This window comes from Zootoca vivipara, chromosome 3 (genome assembly GCF_965207765.1).
Source record: "Zootoca vivipara chromosome 3, rZooViv2.hap1.1, whole genome shotgun sequence".
NCBI lineage: Eukaryota > Metazoa > Chordata > Lepidosauria > Squamata > Lacertidae > Zootoca > Zootoca vivipara.
This window is the reverse complement of record NC_142586.1, coordinates 43,342,108-43,357,541: the sequence shown is the minus strand read 5'-3', so window position 1 is coordinate 43,357,541 and position 15,434 is coordinate 43,342,108. Positions and strand designations below refer to the sequence as shown.

The window sequence follows — 15,434 nt, the reverse complement described above, 5'->3', positions numbered from 1 at the left end:
TCTTGTTTTTCCTATATATATATATTGGGGGGAAGAGAACCTCAATTACCTATGTATTTTTATTGATTTTTAAATTATTGATTAAGGGGGGTACAGCTGCCCCTCCCTGTCTCGTCCCGTCCTTGGGTAAGCTGATGTTCACACGTCCTTCCAATGCGTGCAAAACGAACTGCAACCTCGCCGCCCTAACTATGCGTCTGGCCGCCGGTCTACCCACAGCGCGGCCTCCCGCCCGCCATGGGGCGCTCTGTTTCTCCCTGCTTCTCGGCGCGCATGCCCGAACAGGACGCGTCTCCGCCTTGCTTTCGGAAGTGGAAGTCGGCCGCGCGCCGGGATGATGGGCGCCAGGGTGACCCGCGTGTTCAGCAAGTTCAACCTGGAGAGCCGAGCCCACCGGGAAATCGCCAAAGCCAAGCCCGTTCCAGCCCCGCGGCACCCGCAGCCTGCAGACCGTGAGTTAGCCTGAGCTGCCCTGTGGCGACTTTGCTCGGATGTAGCAAACGGGGGGTCCTTTTCTTTGCTGGGGGCCCTCCTTGCAAAGGGCGCGGCGGCCCTGGTGACATTGGGAGCGCCGTCTCCTTGGAAGCGGCCCTTTCTTCTTTCCAGCTGTGTTCCCGCGCCCTTCGCGCGGCCTACCGGCTTGATTTGCAAGCTGGGAGCTGTAGTCTCCCTGGACGGGTGGAGGAAACCAGCAGGATGTTTTCTTAATGTTTGCCAGCCTACAATTCCCATCAGCCCCAGCCGCCACGGCCAGCAATCGGGGAGTGATGGGAGCTGTAGTACATGGACGTCTGCAGAGCCAGGCAGTAAGCAAGGCAACTGGGAAGGCAAATGTACAGTAGACGTCTGTCAGGGGTTTTGATGGGTTTCTTGACCATCTTTCTGTTCACTATTAACTTAAATTAAAACAACGGGGGTGCAGATCAAATAGCTGCCGGTTTTGCAATGAATCCTGGTCTGCTATCAGATATTTATTTGATTCCATTTCTAACATGGCAAACTCTTAAGTGTCTATGAGAATATCCGTGGGTACTAGCTTACTTAGCCAGGATGCATGCCCTTTTCCTGAGAGCCCCTTAAAACAGTAAATTATGATTGCTGGAGATGCCTCCCTATTTGCTAGTGTGGGATAGTGGATAGAGTGTCAGACGGGGGAAATCCAGGTTCATATCCCCACCTAGCATAAATAGATGGTTCTTCAGATGCTGTTGGCCTATTCCAGGCATCCCCAAACTTTGGCCCTCCAGATGTTTTGGCCTACAACTCCCATGATCCCTAGCTAACAGGACCAGTGGTCAGGGATGATGGGAACTGTAGTTCAAAACATCTGGAGGGCTGAAGTTTGGGGGTGCCTGGCCTATTCAGTGTGGCCAACGTCCAGGGATTATGGGAGTTGTAGTCTTGACGATCACACATTCCTCACCCTTACTGTAGACAACAGAACACTGGCCTGGATGAACTGTTAATAATCTTGCGCATTAGTGAGGAGAAATGGGAGCTTCAAAGCTAGTGCCAAAGCATTTTTCCTGAAGTGTACAGGAATATATATGTGTGTGTGTTGTGAAAGGAGGAGTGTATTAATTCAGGAGTATCCTTACATGCATTATGAACTATTCTCCTGAGGGTTGTAATATTTTGCTTAAGCTGGGGTGGAGGGGAATTGAAATATATAACTTTAGAATGTGTTCTGTAATCTCTCCTTAGACACCGACAGATTCCAAGAAGAGATTAAGAGAAAAGATGACCACCTCCACACATTATTAAAGGATGTCTATGTTGAGTCCAAAGATCCAGTTATGCATGTGAGTCAGGCTATCTTGGAATATGCAGGTGCCAGTTAAGCACTTTAACACACCAGTGACAAGCATAGTCATAGTTTTAGTCCATGTAAAGTTAGGTCTCGTTTGCTCTCTTGGATTGTGTGTGTACATATTTTAAACTCTTTATGCAAACAAATTACAGTATAGTTATTATAAAAATGCAGGAATCACATTTACATCTATCTAGATATATTCCATGGGCCTCCTGAATAGCTCCCTATTTTACTGAATTAGCTGTTATTTGTGTTTTACAGTTTCCTTTGCCGTTCATTTTGTGTTCCTTTAAAAAAGTCTCTTGCATGCTAAGCGTAGGTATAAACCAGATATTATTTAATATTCTCCAGTGTACCGGTATTTTAGGATAGAGAGCAGAATCCTGTGCTATTTCCATGGGAAGAAGGTACTCTGGTTCTGAATTTTCTGGTTTGCAATGATACACTTAATGATACAATACCAATTGATATTTAATGGGCTTTATTTTTGATTTAACATGCATAAGATGGCACTGTCAATATGCCATTAGTTCCTAGACAAATCTATCTGAGATTTCTCAGGCTGCAATCCCAAACATACTTAATAGGAAGTGGGTTCCATTGAACTTGGAAGACTTAATTGCAAGTGAGCATGTTTAGGTAATGGGCGAGTATCACGATCCTGTCCATGTTTATTCAGTGGCAAGTCATTCTGTGTTCAGTAGGACAAGTGTGTATTGGTTGGAAGGCTTGGGCTTGCATGTAAAACAAGAAGAGAAATTGTGTGGAGGAAGGAATCACATGCTTTTAGGCTTATTTTAATAGTGTGCTTAGTGCGAATAATTTTGTTTCAGGGTCTATAGTAGAGATAGGGAAACAGTGTCCTCCAAAGTTGGTGGGATCCAGCTCCATAAATTCAAGCCAGCATGGGCAATGGTCAGGGATTATAATAATTGTGGTCCCTCCAGATGTTATTGGGCCACAGGTGGGTTAGCCACCCCTGGTTGAGACTGACAGGTTGAGACTAACTCTGCAGGGTTTCAGGCATTCTGCCTGAGATAATCAGTAAAAACCATATCCTCTGTCACAGCATTTTTTCATAGCAGCGTAGTGAGGTTGGAGAGCTGAAAATAATGCAGATACATTTCACATCTGGCAACCAATGCACCCTTTGGTTTCAGATAATACATGGGTAGACGAGTCTAAAAAGCCCAGGACACAAATTTTCATGGCCCTCATTTACCAGAAGTAATGTTATTTAGCATTAACTTTGGAAGTGTACCCTCAATTCTGACCAAACTAAGCCTCCTAGAGCAAAATGTTTCCTATGAGGTAACAGAATCCTGAGCAGCCGTTTAAAGCTATTAAAATCTGAAGAAAACAGTTCTTTCTGCCTGGCCCATGAAGGTCATCGAATCAGGCACCAGGCAAGCAAATAGAGAAGGTTAATTCCACAATTAAGTCCTGCTTTCAGAAAAGAAATGGGTTTAGAATGTTTTAGTTACATTCTGTTGAAAGGGGGAGTGTTAAAAGGCAGGGTTAGGCCACGTGGGGGCTTCCAGATAAGGACTGCAACTCTCATCAGTCCCAGCCAGCATTGCCAGTGACCAGGGACGATGGGAGTTGTAGTCCAACGCTTTCTGGAAGTTCCCATGTTGTCTACCCCTGCCTTAACGGATGGAGCATGTGTAGCATGTACACTAAAACCTAACTTTTTAAAATATAATTCCCCCCACTGTAGGTGAAAAACAAAGGAGAAAGCCTTCCTTCTAAGCGAGAGGAACGCAGACCTACAAAAGTAGGCAATCTTGGACCCCTGGATATTCAGTCTGTTCCTAGAGGCAAAATCTCTGTAGTTGAAGTCTTGACCCTTCTCCATAATCATCTCCAGTCTCCGGAAACCTGGACTGCAGAGAAAATAGCAAAGGAATACTCATTAGAATTGAAGGATGTGACTGATCTCTTAACATTCTTCATCCCGTTTGCTGTGGAGATATTTCCTCCTCAAGACAAAAAGCAGCTAAAGCCTAGATAAGAATGTCTGCCAAATCTTGACTGACCAAGCCGGTGTCTTCTTAATACTTCACATCTGATTCCCTCGCCACACATACACGCACACACATATACCTGTAAACTGTGTCTTATTTAAACGGTAACTGCATGCCATTGTGAAGTAGGAGGCAAAATCTCAACAAAATCTGCAAATACACCCTAAGAATTCAAAAATCGGAAAATGTTGGCTGCGTGGGAGATCATCTGTTCTGAAGCAATTGTCTGTTACGCAGACCCCAGACAACAAAAATGCATTTTATCTGGATCTGATCTTCTTTGGTCTGAGCTCTGCAGAATCTCTTGCCCTCATCACATTCTGTAAATAGTTATAATTAAAGCAAAGCAGAGTTACAATGTCTTCTGAGAAATGAGTGTGTGTCTAGTTCCTGTGTCTGGTCAAAAGGGGAGGGGCAAAAGAGCAAATGGGGGAAATTGAGTTAGGGTAGGCATTCTTTTAATTTTGGCATAATTACGGAAGTTAGAAACAAATGGTTTTGGAACCAAAAACAATTTTGCTGTGTGTTACTGGCTGCAATTCTTTGTATTGAAGCCCTTGATAGCTGCTGCTGCTGCCCTTTGAATTCATGCCTTTTTGTTATTGGCCACATACCCATGAAGATCTGTATTGTCTGAACTTCTGTATTTTGTTCTATGCTTTACTGGAAATCTATATTGATTCAGATGGAATTGCATTGGTTCCTGTTTTGTTGCCTGGCTCTATTTCCTTTGTTTGACTGTGGGTTGCTAAGTATATTTAATATGCACCAGAAAATTGGCACTAAAATGACCAACAGCCTTCCCTGTGCATAATTTTCCTTTAGATGCTAAAAAAAAATATATGACATGCCCCCTAGACCTTTTCACAATTTCCTTATTAAAAAAAAAAGTAAAAGGAATACCAGCAGTTACATCTTGGAAAGGCCCCTCTTCTGCAAAAGTATTAAAGGGAGAGGAAGCCTGTGTTCTGTACGGTGTTTGCTTGTAAGTAAACATCATGGTTCCCAGCCAGGGCATTTTCATTGGTTTTACCTCTCCTTTACGAATGTGTTTCAATGATACCACTCATATTGAGAATATCCAGGCTGTTGAGGAGGAAAGGAGATTTATGCTTCAGAGGAGACGGGAATAAAGGCAACTATAAAATGGGACAGGGGAAAGGAATGGGCGTTAGAGTGGAACAGCAGCTGTTGCGATATGGTAAGAACTGAAGAGGTAGCTTAAAAGACAGTGAAATAGGCAAGGGGAGAAAGAAGCCCACAGTCCTCCTGGCTAACTGCAGGGTATTTTGAAATGTGGCCATTAGCCTATAAGAAGAGTGGGGAACCCATTGTCCTTTAGAAGAAGCCGGCATGGCCAATGGTCAGATGTGGCGGAAGTTGTGGTCTAGTAACATCTGAGCTACCAGGTTCCCTATCCCTAGAGTTTGGGCTGAGGGAGTTTCTCAGGGAAGGTGGGCTTGCACAGGTAATATTAAAGGCCTCAAGTTATATGGGAGAGTCCCAACACAGCTCCTTCACACAGTTCGGTTGCACTGTGGGCTTCTCCCACATTACTTCTGTGACACGGGCAAGAAGCAAAGGCTACAGCAACTTGAAGCGTCACAAAGGTTTAGTTTAGAAGAAGCCCTAAGATGGCTGCCTCCAGGCAGCAGATCTTGGCTGACAAATTCACAAGACAGGAATTATTTATTTCCTATTGGGAAATGGGAGCTGGGGGTATTGCTTTTTGGATTTTCTGACTCATAGCAAAACATCTGCAACCGTCACTATATGGAGCATGCTGTTTTTCACTGCCAAAAATAGTTTTTTTGCCCCTCTTTGGAAATTGAAAACATTCAGCACCTTATATCTAAAATTAGCATCTCCAAAGAGATGAGGTGAGATCTGAAATTTGCAGAGCTAAACAATGTGAGAAAGAAAGCGCTCCTGTTTTTTCTCCCCTTGGTAGAGCGGAAGAGAGACTCCAGAAGCTGCAGCGAGCTGCAAATTGTGTTGGCGATAGCTGGACACCTTCCCTGTGAACGGCTATAATTGGCATTGTGAAAAAGAAAGTGGTAGCAGCTGGAATCTGCTCACACATAATGCAGGCCACACTCTAAAGAAGATAAAGAGCTGCTTTTTTAAAACAAAGGTTTGATGCCGGGGCTCTGATCCAATACACATTTACCTGGGAGTAAAGCCCATGGAATATAATGCTATGTTGCTTCTGAGTGTGCCATAGGTGTCTGAACTGAAGTGATAAAAGCCAAGGCTGTGAAACAGAATGAATATTACTCAAACCATACATTGCTCTTCCTAAAAAATGTGATTGCACAGGAAGCTGTCTTATATGGAGTCATACTTTGGTCCACCTAGCTCAATATTGTCTACAGTGATGGGAAGCAGTTCTCCAGGGTTTCAGGAAAGTGTCTCTCCCAGCTGTACCTGGAGATACCAGGAACTGAGCCTGGGATTTTCTGCATGCAAACCAGGTTCTATCCCACTGAGCCCCACCACCATCCCTTAATGTCAAATTAATCACACAAAGAATTGTGTTACAGGAGAGAGGACTAATTTGCCCTTCAGCACAGGCCTAACGAGATTGTGCAGTTTGCTTGTTTAAGAAAGTTGGGTAGCAATTGAATGCTTCTTAATTCCCCAGGCCCATGAAGTCTATAGAATAACCACAGTATTGCTGAAATGATATCTGTGGTTGTATTTACATACAGTGTTTGCTGCCTATGAGGTCTCAAACTGAATACACTTTCCTCAGGATGAATGTTAACACCATGTTTCAGACTTGGGTTATGTAAATGCATTCTGCTAATGCATTCAAGGACAGCCGCATTTTCTGAAAGTCGAGAAAGTCAGAAGATCTATGATGATGGAAGGCAAAAGCTACAGACCCTTTTCTCTCCATGCTTATCTCCTTTCGTAGCTGAATGGGCAGTCTGGAAAATGTTTGTTGGGGGTCCACATGCAAACTTTCATTTAACTGAGGAATCAATAATGTGTGAGCAACCAAGTTCTGCCACAAAATATTTCTTGACTGAAATATAGCTTTGGCACCATTCCCCTTGCCTCTGACTGGAGGGGGACAAAAGGAGAACAATCTATTCTGACAGGAATCCATCTGGACTTCATTTATTTATTAAATTTACACCCAATACTTCCCAAAGGAGCCCAGAGCGTCTGGAGTACTTTCCATTTCCAGATTTTGGATACAAGACCACAATATTCAAGTATCTTAAAAATTGGTGTGGGCTACTTGTTATGGCTGCTTGTTATAGGTCAGGCATAGGCAATCTCGGCCCTCCAGATGTTTTGGGACTACAACTCCCATCATCCCTAGCTAACAGGTCAGGGATGATGGGAGTTGTAGTCCCAAAACATCTGGAGGGCAGAGTTTACCTATGCCTGTTATAGGTCATGGGGGGGGGGAAACTATAAGCAAAATGAAAATAGATGAATAGCTCTGTTCCACAAGAATTCACTGAGTAAGTTATATCAGTCCCTATGCTTCGTATTTGAGCAAAAGAACATAACTGGCTTGGTTTCCCTTATTCTTGTTCAATGCTCAGAGGAGAAACTGCAGCCTTCAGATTAATACCATGCAGTTAAGGGGCAGCTGGAGCGGGGGAGTTAGGAAACTCGGGAAAGCTCTGATCCTCCAGGACACCTGGCTGGTCCCCTTTTCTCTGGCATGGGAAGCCATGTGGGTGTCGTAAGCGTTGGAGAGACACACACACACCGATTCAGGTGCTTTAGGAAAGGAGGATCATTCTGTGATTTCCGAAAGCCCTTTCACATTTAATTGGTAAAGGTAATGGGACTCCTGACCATTAGGTCCAGTCGTGACCGAATCTGGGGTTGCGGTGCTCATCTCACGTTATTGGCCAAGGGAGCTGGCGTATAGCTTCCAGAGCAGCACACGGATACGCCGTTTACCTTCCCGCTTGGAGCAGTACCTATTTATCTACTTTGAGGTGCTTTAGAACTGCTAGGTTGGCAGGAGCTGGGACTGAGCAACGGGAGCTCACCCCGTTGCAGGGATTCGAACCACCAACCTCCTGATCGGCAAGCCCCTAGGCTCTGTGGTTTAACCCACAGCGCCACCTGCGCCCCCTTCACATTTAATACTTAATACATTTTTCTGAAATGACACCTAACCAAATCCAAACGTGCTTGCACCAGAGATTTTTGAAACGGCTTTCAATTACCTAACTTTAATGCTGTTTTTAAACATACAGATACAATATCAATGGCAAGTTTGCATGCCAGTATGGTGATGATTTCATCCTTAATCAAGCAATGCAGACAGGAATTATTATTATTATTATTATTATTATTATTATTATTATTATTATTACCCCACCCATTGGGCTGGGTTCCCCCAGCCACTCATAGACTACAGAAGCATGATGTCCATGCCATCCTACCATGTGGCTGATTGCTAGGAAGCATGTGCTGGGAGTCTGGGTTTTGGCTTGAAAGCAATGCTGCTGACCTGGAAGATGGAGCCTTCTGAATCTGAACATGCTGGGGATAGTTTGCATTTGGGAGCATGGGGAAATGGAACACGGACAATAGGATATTACCAATGGATCTGTCTGACTCTGAAGTACTGAAAAGTATCGGGGGGGGGGGTGTAATCCAAAAACCTTCTGAGGTAGGATAGGGATGAAGTCCGATCCTAATCTAAGTAGATTGTTACCAACCATCAGATTTCATAACCCACAGTATTACATAGAGAAGCTTTCCCAAAACACAACTCTTCTTAGCAGGTTGCTTTTGGAAGCATGTGCTCTTGTTAAAAGCAATTCAGTGTCACATTTTGTGGAGCGAGGAAGAGCTGCACAAAGGAAAACAGCACACGTAGGTGGATTTTGTTGCATTGTGACACCAGCAATTAAGTTCAAATCTGCGTCGATGCTGTTTCCCCCCCCCCCAAATAAAATACAACAGCCGAAATCAACTCGCAGGTGTATAAGGAAACCCAGAAGTCACAACTGTAAGAAACACTGCTCAGTCCTCCTTCGGGCTTCTGAAGCTTACTTTTGAACCTATTTTACATCTTTAAGGGCTAGAAAGTTGCTCTATTTTAAATAGACACTGAAGATGCTATATTCTGGAGCCAACTCACCTGAATACTGCTCTGGCAATGTGTTAAGAAGTTAAAAGAGAAGTAGTGGGAAAATATATGAGGAATAGGGTGTACTGCTCCATTCTGCAAGTATTTATGTGACATTAGAGTGACTAATGGATGTAGGACTTTCCTTAACTGAAGAAAATGACATTTAAATAAACCAGTGCAGCCGAGTTCTCTGTTCACCACTGCTATTCATGCAGGGATCCATGCTAGTGTGCTGGCTAAAGCTGGTTTGCAATCTATTTCTGTTTATGTGCAGTTTGCACTATAGATCAGCCTTAACAACCGGGGGGGGGGGGGTTGTCACCCTGTACTATCAAAGCAGAAAGGAAAAGGAAGCAGTTTTTACAACAAATAGATACAGTTACAGGTAGGTAGCCGTGCTGGTCTGAGTCGAAACAAAATAAAAAAATTCCTTCAGTAGCACCTTAAAGACCAACTAAGTTTTTATTTTGGTATGAGCTTTCGTGTGCATGCACACTTCATCAGATACACTGAAACAGAAGTAACCAGACCCTTATGAATATTCAGAGGGTGGGGGTGGGGGGTGATAGGAATGGGTGATGGGCTGATAGGAGTGGTAAACCTGTTGATGACTGTTAACGACAGTTAATGACTGCAATTGGTCTTGGGGGGGAGCAAGGGCTGAGGAGCTAAGGAAAACTTGATCATGTATAATGAAATAAGAATCCTATGTCTCTGTTCATTCCAGGTGGCTCCATGGTTTTAAGCTTGCTAATGAGTTGCAATTCAGCAACTTCTCTTTCCAGTCTGTTTCTGAAATTTTTCTGTAATAAAACAGCTGCTTTGAGATCTTGTATAGAATGTCCTGGGAGACTGAAGTGTTCTCCTACTGGTTTCTCTGTCTTGTGATTCCTGATGTCAGATTTATGTCCATTTATCCTTTGGCGTAGGGTTTGGCCTGTTTGTCCAATATAGAGAGCTGAAGGGCACTGTTGGCATTTGATGGCATACACAATGTTAGAAGATGAGCAATTAAATAGTCCTGAAATGGTATGTTGGATGTTGTTGGGGCCAGTAATGGTGTTGTCCGGGTGTATGTGGCAGCAAAGTTGGCATCTGGGTTTATTGCAGGCTCTGGTACCAGTGTCCATGTTAAGTCTGGTGGTTGTATTATTGTGGGTGAGGAGTTGTTTAAGATTCGGTGGCTGTCTGTAGGCAATGAAAGGTCTTATCATACCATTATTATAAGCCATTATTTCCATGGAGACAATAAGTCGCCAACAGTCTACCATGCTCCAAAGCAAACAGAATGGTATTTATCTTGCTTTGCAGTTGTACGAGTGTGTGCCATCTGCCAGCTTTTTAAATACTATTTTATAGACGTTTTATTGAGTTGTGAACAAAGGTAGGAAGGTTGATTTATTGTGCAGCTCAGGTTTGGATGAAAATAATGTACAGTACATGAGTAGGAAGTTCATTGAAAGGTAATAAATTAGAACAAAGCACATGACAATGCCTTAAGAGAGTGGATAATGGTTCTTGCTTCAAAGGGATTGTTGTTGTATGTTCTGCTCATTTTTACAATGAAAATTAAGGAAGCGGCATGCAAACCTTTCCTCTTCTACCTTCCCTTTTGCTGCACGTGTTATCTAACTAATTGGTGCACACATGCCGCTAGCTCAGAAGCTGGTTCAAATCATCCACCAGTGAAGATCAGAAGCATCTTGAAGCTCCTCCTGTTTAAACTGCATCAGGGCAATACAGTATGTGCTTGGATCAGCAGTTCAGCCAAGGTGAAAAGAGGAAAGCAAGGAATCTCACCCTATCTTGAGATCAGCACTGGCTGTTGGTAGGGTAGAGGGCACAGAGACCATTTTGATGCTGTCAAAATGAAGCTCTGCTTATTGAAAGTACATGGGGGTAAAAAATGTAAGTATACAATTTCTGATATTGCATTAGTGACAGGATTTCTTTCGTCTTTCAAGATGATCAAAAGTGCAGGCTCCACATTAATACTTCTTTAACCTTCAAATTTCTGGAATATAATTGCAACGAGAGGCAAAGGTTAAAGTGTACATCTGTAACATATATTCACTGAATGAAGAAAACCAGACAAAACATTTTTGTCAGTTCCTGAAAATTCTGTGTTCTTAAGGGCAGGTTCACAAATATCTGGTGGTTCATCACTTGATGACCAGCAATGCCTTGAATGCATAAACAAGCCCTTATAGAAGAAACACCCAAGAATAGGTTTTCCATTTCATTTCACAAGACCTTCAACCAAGTGTGTTTACATACTGTACATAAACAGGTGTGAACTGGGTGGTGTTTTTATGAAGGGCAAGATAAAAATCCCCAAATAAAGGAATAAAATAAATAAATTAAATGCTATTTATTTATAGAACCAAGCAGCTACAATTGAATGTTTTGCTTTGCTTTTGATTCCAAGGATATCTAAAAGCCCACCTTGCTAGAAGACTGCAGTCTGTCCCTCATTCATTCATTTTGTGTCATTAGTTGGCTCAGTGATCAACTAAGCACCATTCAAAGTGCTCTTGGTAGGACTACCTACATTTGGAGTTCATGCTTTTTGGCAAATGTTTCTGCATTCTTTTTCAATGGATGGCACAGACTTGCATACGCTTCCATCTTAATAGTTTAAACAGAGAAGTCTGCCTTTGAGGCACTACTGTGATAATTAATTCACAATGCAACTAAGGATGCTGAGTTGCTCTGCCTATAAATACATATGCTTATTTAATGGATTCCATTCCTGCTGCCAGGTAATCTAGTTCTCCTTTCTATATTCCCAGGGTTGAATGCAGCTAAGTGTTTTGACTGTTGGCATGCATTTTAATGCATGTGATATCTTCTCCATGACCTTAGTGTTAATGCAAGCTATTTTAGCACATTATTATAAACGTGCTGCTATTTATAGTTAAAGCAAAACACATATTCTTGTAGAATCTCTCATTTAATTAAAATGGTATAAATGATTCACTCTCACAGTTAGTCATCCCTTTGACAAAGCTAAGAAAAACTGAAGGAGGATAGCATTCACTAAAATGTTAAGTATATTTGGCAAAATCTACACTTCCGACCTTGGTTGCCTTACGTCCTGATTTTCCTGGCCATAAAGTGGTTTCCACCCAGGCGCTTTTTCCAACTGCCGAATCCCAGCTATGTCCGTGAAATTCCGGACGTATGGCAACCCTAGTGGTGACAAGATATTAAGTTATACTCACTGCTTACAAATTAAAAATGAGCCAATAAGTTGGATCAGTTGGTATCCACCAAAGAGTTCAAATATGGATTTGCCTCCATGCTTCTAAGATATCAGAGCTTCACTAATATAAGAGGTAGAAAGTGGAGGTCCTTGAGATTTGGGCCTCAAGCCTAGGAGCATATCCTGCTTCTTTTTCAACATGCCACAGAATTATGGGATATACACATGCCCAGCCTGTTCCAATCTGAATCAAACTGAACATCCAGCATGCTATGTGGGAAACAGGAAAGAACCACAGCAACGCGTGGCCGGGTCAGCTAGTGAATCATAAAGTTCCAAATCTCTCTCACGTGGGGTGGGTGTGGTTTTGGGGGTTTAGATCAAAGCTTTATATTATACCAAGCTCTGTATAAAATTATCATTTTGAATCCCTGTCTACTAAGAAGGTTCTTTATGAAAGATGCTGCTTCTCTTAAATAAGAAGTGTACTTTTGTGGCATGGGGCAAGAAAGGCAACTGCCTTGGGTGCATAGAATGCTGTCTTTGAACTCCAGCTGGCAAGGCTTTGTTGTTCAGAGCTGTGCCTACTCTACATTCACTGTTATCACTCAGGAAATAGGTACCAGCATATGCTGTCCCAGTTACCATGGTTTCCATGCAGACACAGTGCTGCTCAGAAAGGAAACAATTAAGCTTAATTTTATATTCACTACTTAAAACACTTTAGGCTTCACAATCTCCCCCATCTCTCCCCCCCCACCTCGCAACCATCCCTCCACACAGGATTGCAATCTATGTTACATATAGAAACATTGCCATGACTTGCTTGAATTTTCTACTTTTTCAAACAACAACCGCACAAACTTAATTCCCTGCCTTCTTCTCCAACAATCCCGAATGCAAAAAAATAAATGCTGTCACAAAGATTCCTTTATGAAGGATGGCTGAGTATTAGGAGCTGAAGCTTTAGAAAATTACAGGTTTCGACTCCCTGTGAAAGCTGATGGGATGCGTATTTCAGAGTGAGAGCTCAACAATATCTCCTAATCAGCAATAGGCTGCAATTGGCTCACAGGCGAGACAAAATTGCACGAAACTTCCATTAGCTCCAGGTCAAAACTGTAGCAAATTTACATTTAAAAGGCCGGTTTCCATTTCAGTTAGTAACAAAGCTATCCAGTATTCACACTAGCTGGTGCAGTGCAGTGTTTGCACGCTTCACAACAATTGTTGTCAGTGCTGAGATAATGCTGGTGCTTAGGACCAAGATAACTGGTAACAGGTTACACCTCTTCTAAGCATATTGCAGATGTTTAGAATGATTCCCAAAGTAGAAAATTGTAAAGCATTTTCTCCAAAGAATCAATATGCAGGCATGGGGTATGGCTGACACCTAGAAAGATCAGGTAGTTTGGACTGTTTCACAAAGCCCCACATCATACAAAACCATCTTCACACTGCTTCCCCCCCACTCCCACCCAATTTGGTAGATTGTGGATTAATGACTGTGGAAATAATGCTCACAGCTTTTCCATTGAAAGGATCCAATACAAATTTGCAAGGGAAACATCCCTATATCTTGGTCCTTGGCTCCTTGCCCTAAAAAGCAGTGAGGAAACCCTTGAATACAAGAGAACTGCATGCACACATGTGAAAACCTGAAAAACCGCAATCTGAAGAAATGCACAATAAAAGCAATGCAAACATGGTTAAGATTTAAAAAATGGGCAAAAAGCACCTTTAGAGCTAGGCATCATTCTAAGAATTTTGGCTATATCTAGGGCATCGTCCTTTTCATTATGACTGGAGGCAGTGGCAGAATATTGCTACACAGTAATTTAAGAGTTGTATTTTTCTCTCTGGGAGAGAGGGAAAGAAATATTATCTTGGCCATAGCAAAGGCATTTTCTTCTCACCTTGGTTGCCTGTAGGTTACTTCTAGAGGCACACCGAACAACAGTGTGAAAGAATTATCTCACCTTGGATGCCCACTGTAGCTTATTTTAAAAGGGCTAGTGTTTAGATCTTTCCCAAGGCTTCTGGTTCTCTCTATTAGGCAGAGCTTCTTCAAAAGGTACTAACAGGTGCCCAGGGGACCAGTGGCTTTTCTCTAAGATTTTCACACAGGAGTAGGCAAGGCAAAGCACACTTGTTTGGCATCCTGCAGGGACAACCCTGCAGACTACAGGAAATGAGGTAGCAAATGGAAATGGTAGGATTCTGAACTGTGCAACTTCAGACTGCCAGGGGGAAGATTCCAAGTGCTAAAAAGTTCTACACATGTAATGGAACTAAAGCATCCGAGGGTGGGGGAATTTTTTGCTTAAACAGTTTCCCTCTGATATGCTAGCATTCCTTCTTCAGCATGAAAACATTAAAAAGAAAAGAAAAGAGCATCCCGCTTATTGCTTAAAGCAATAGTCCTCTGCAATATGCAGGAACAGCTTCGTCCAAACTGAATGCCCTGAAGATGCTGCTGGACTACAACCAGCCCAATCATCATGAGGTCATGGGAGTTATAGTCCAACAGCACCTGAAGGCCACCAGGATTGGGGAAAGCTGATGTAGAATCTCTCAGAGGTTACCAGGTAGACATGCATTGGCTCAAGCAGTGGCATGTGGTCAGTGGACTAGGGTTCCCCTGGAGCATGCTTCCCAAAGCTCGGGAAGCCTCTGCCCGGCTTAGTGAGGGAGATGTGATGCTTGGAAAGATCTAAGAGCCCACCCCCACCTTCCCAAAGCCTGCCAGTAGGGTCATGGGAGTTATAGTTCCATGATCCCATGCCTAGCTTTGGGAAGGAGGCTAGAGGGCTCCAACATCCTGTCAGAGCCCTGAACCCTCCTTTCCAAAGCCCGTGAAACTTCTACCCAGCTTAGGGAGGTGTGATGCTCTAGCGCCCAACATCAGAATGTCAAGATGTCACACATGTGACTCCCCCCCCCCAATAGTCCTCACAAGTTTGCATCTCTGGGCCTAACTTCCCCTACAAATAATTTCACTGCATGCAACTGACCTCAGGCATGAAAAGGGAGCTGCCACCTTTGGCCACAGTTGCCGTCTATTTTGGAAGTGGAGCTTCCTGAATTCAGGACCCACACCAGGAAAGTGGGGGAAGAAAACCAGGCTAACCTTATAACATTAACTTCAACATGCCCTCCGTGCAGTGCAGTGCTCAAGCATGTCCTTTCACATCTCAAAGCATCAAACAGGATTTGGTGGTGGGTGGCCCCCGCAGGATATTGTGGAAGGGATTTGTGCACTTTTGTGCTCCT

At 43.2% G+C, this 15,434-nt stretch overlaps 1 protein-coding gene across 1 annotated transcript; it reads left to right on the top strand.

Moving 5' to 3' along the window:
* Positions 1 to 301: 301 nt before the first annotated feature.
* On the top strand, positions 302 to 4,212 carry NDUFAF4 (NADH:ubiquinone oxidoreductase complex assembly factor 4). Its single transcript, XM_035109358.3, has 3 exons — positions 302 to 452; positions 1,705 to 1,802; positions 3,534 to 4,212. The coding sequence occupies exons 1-3, from the start codon at positions 335 to 337 to the stop codon at positions 3,825 to 3,827; spliced, it is 510 nt and encodes a 169-aa protein (XP_034965249.1). The 5' UTR covers positions 302 to 334; the 3' UTR covers positions 3,828 to 4,212.
* Positions 4,213 to 15,434: the final 11,222 nt, after the last annotated feature.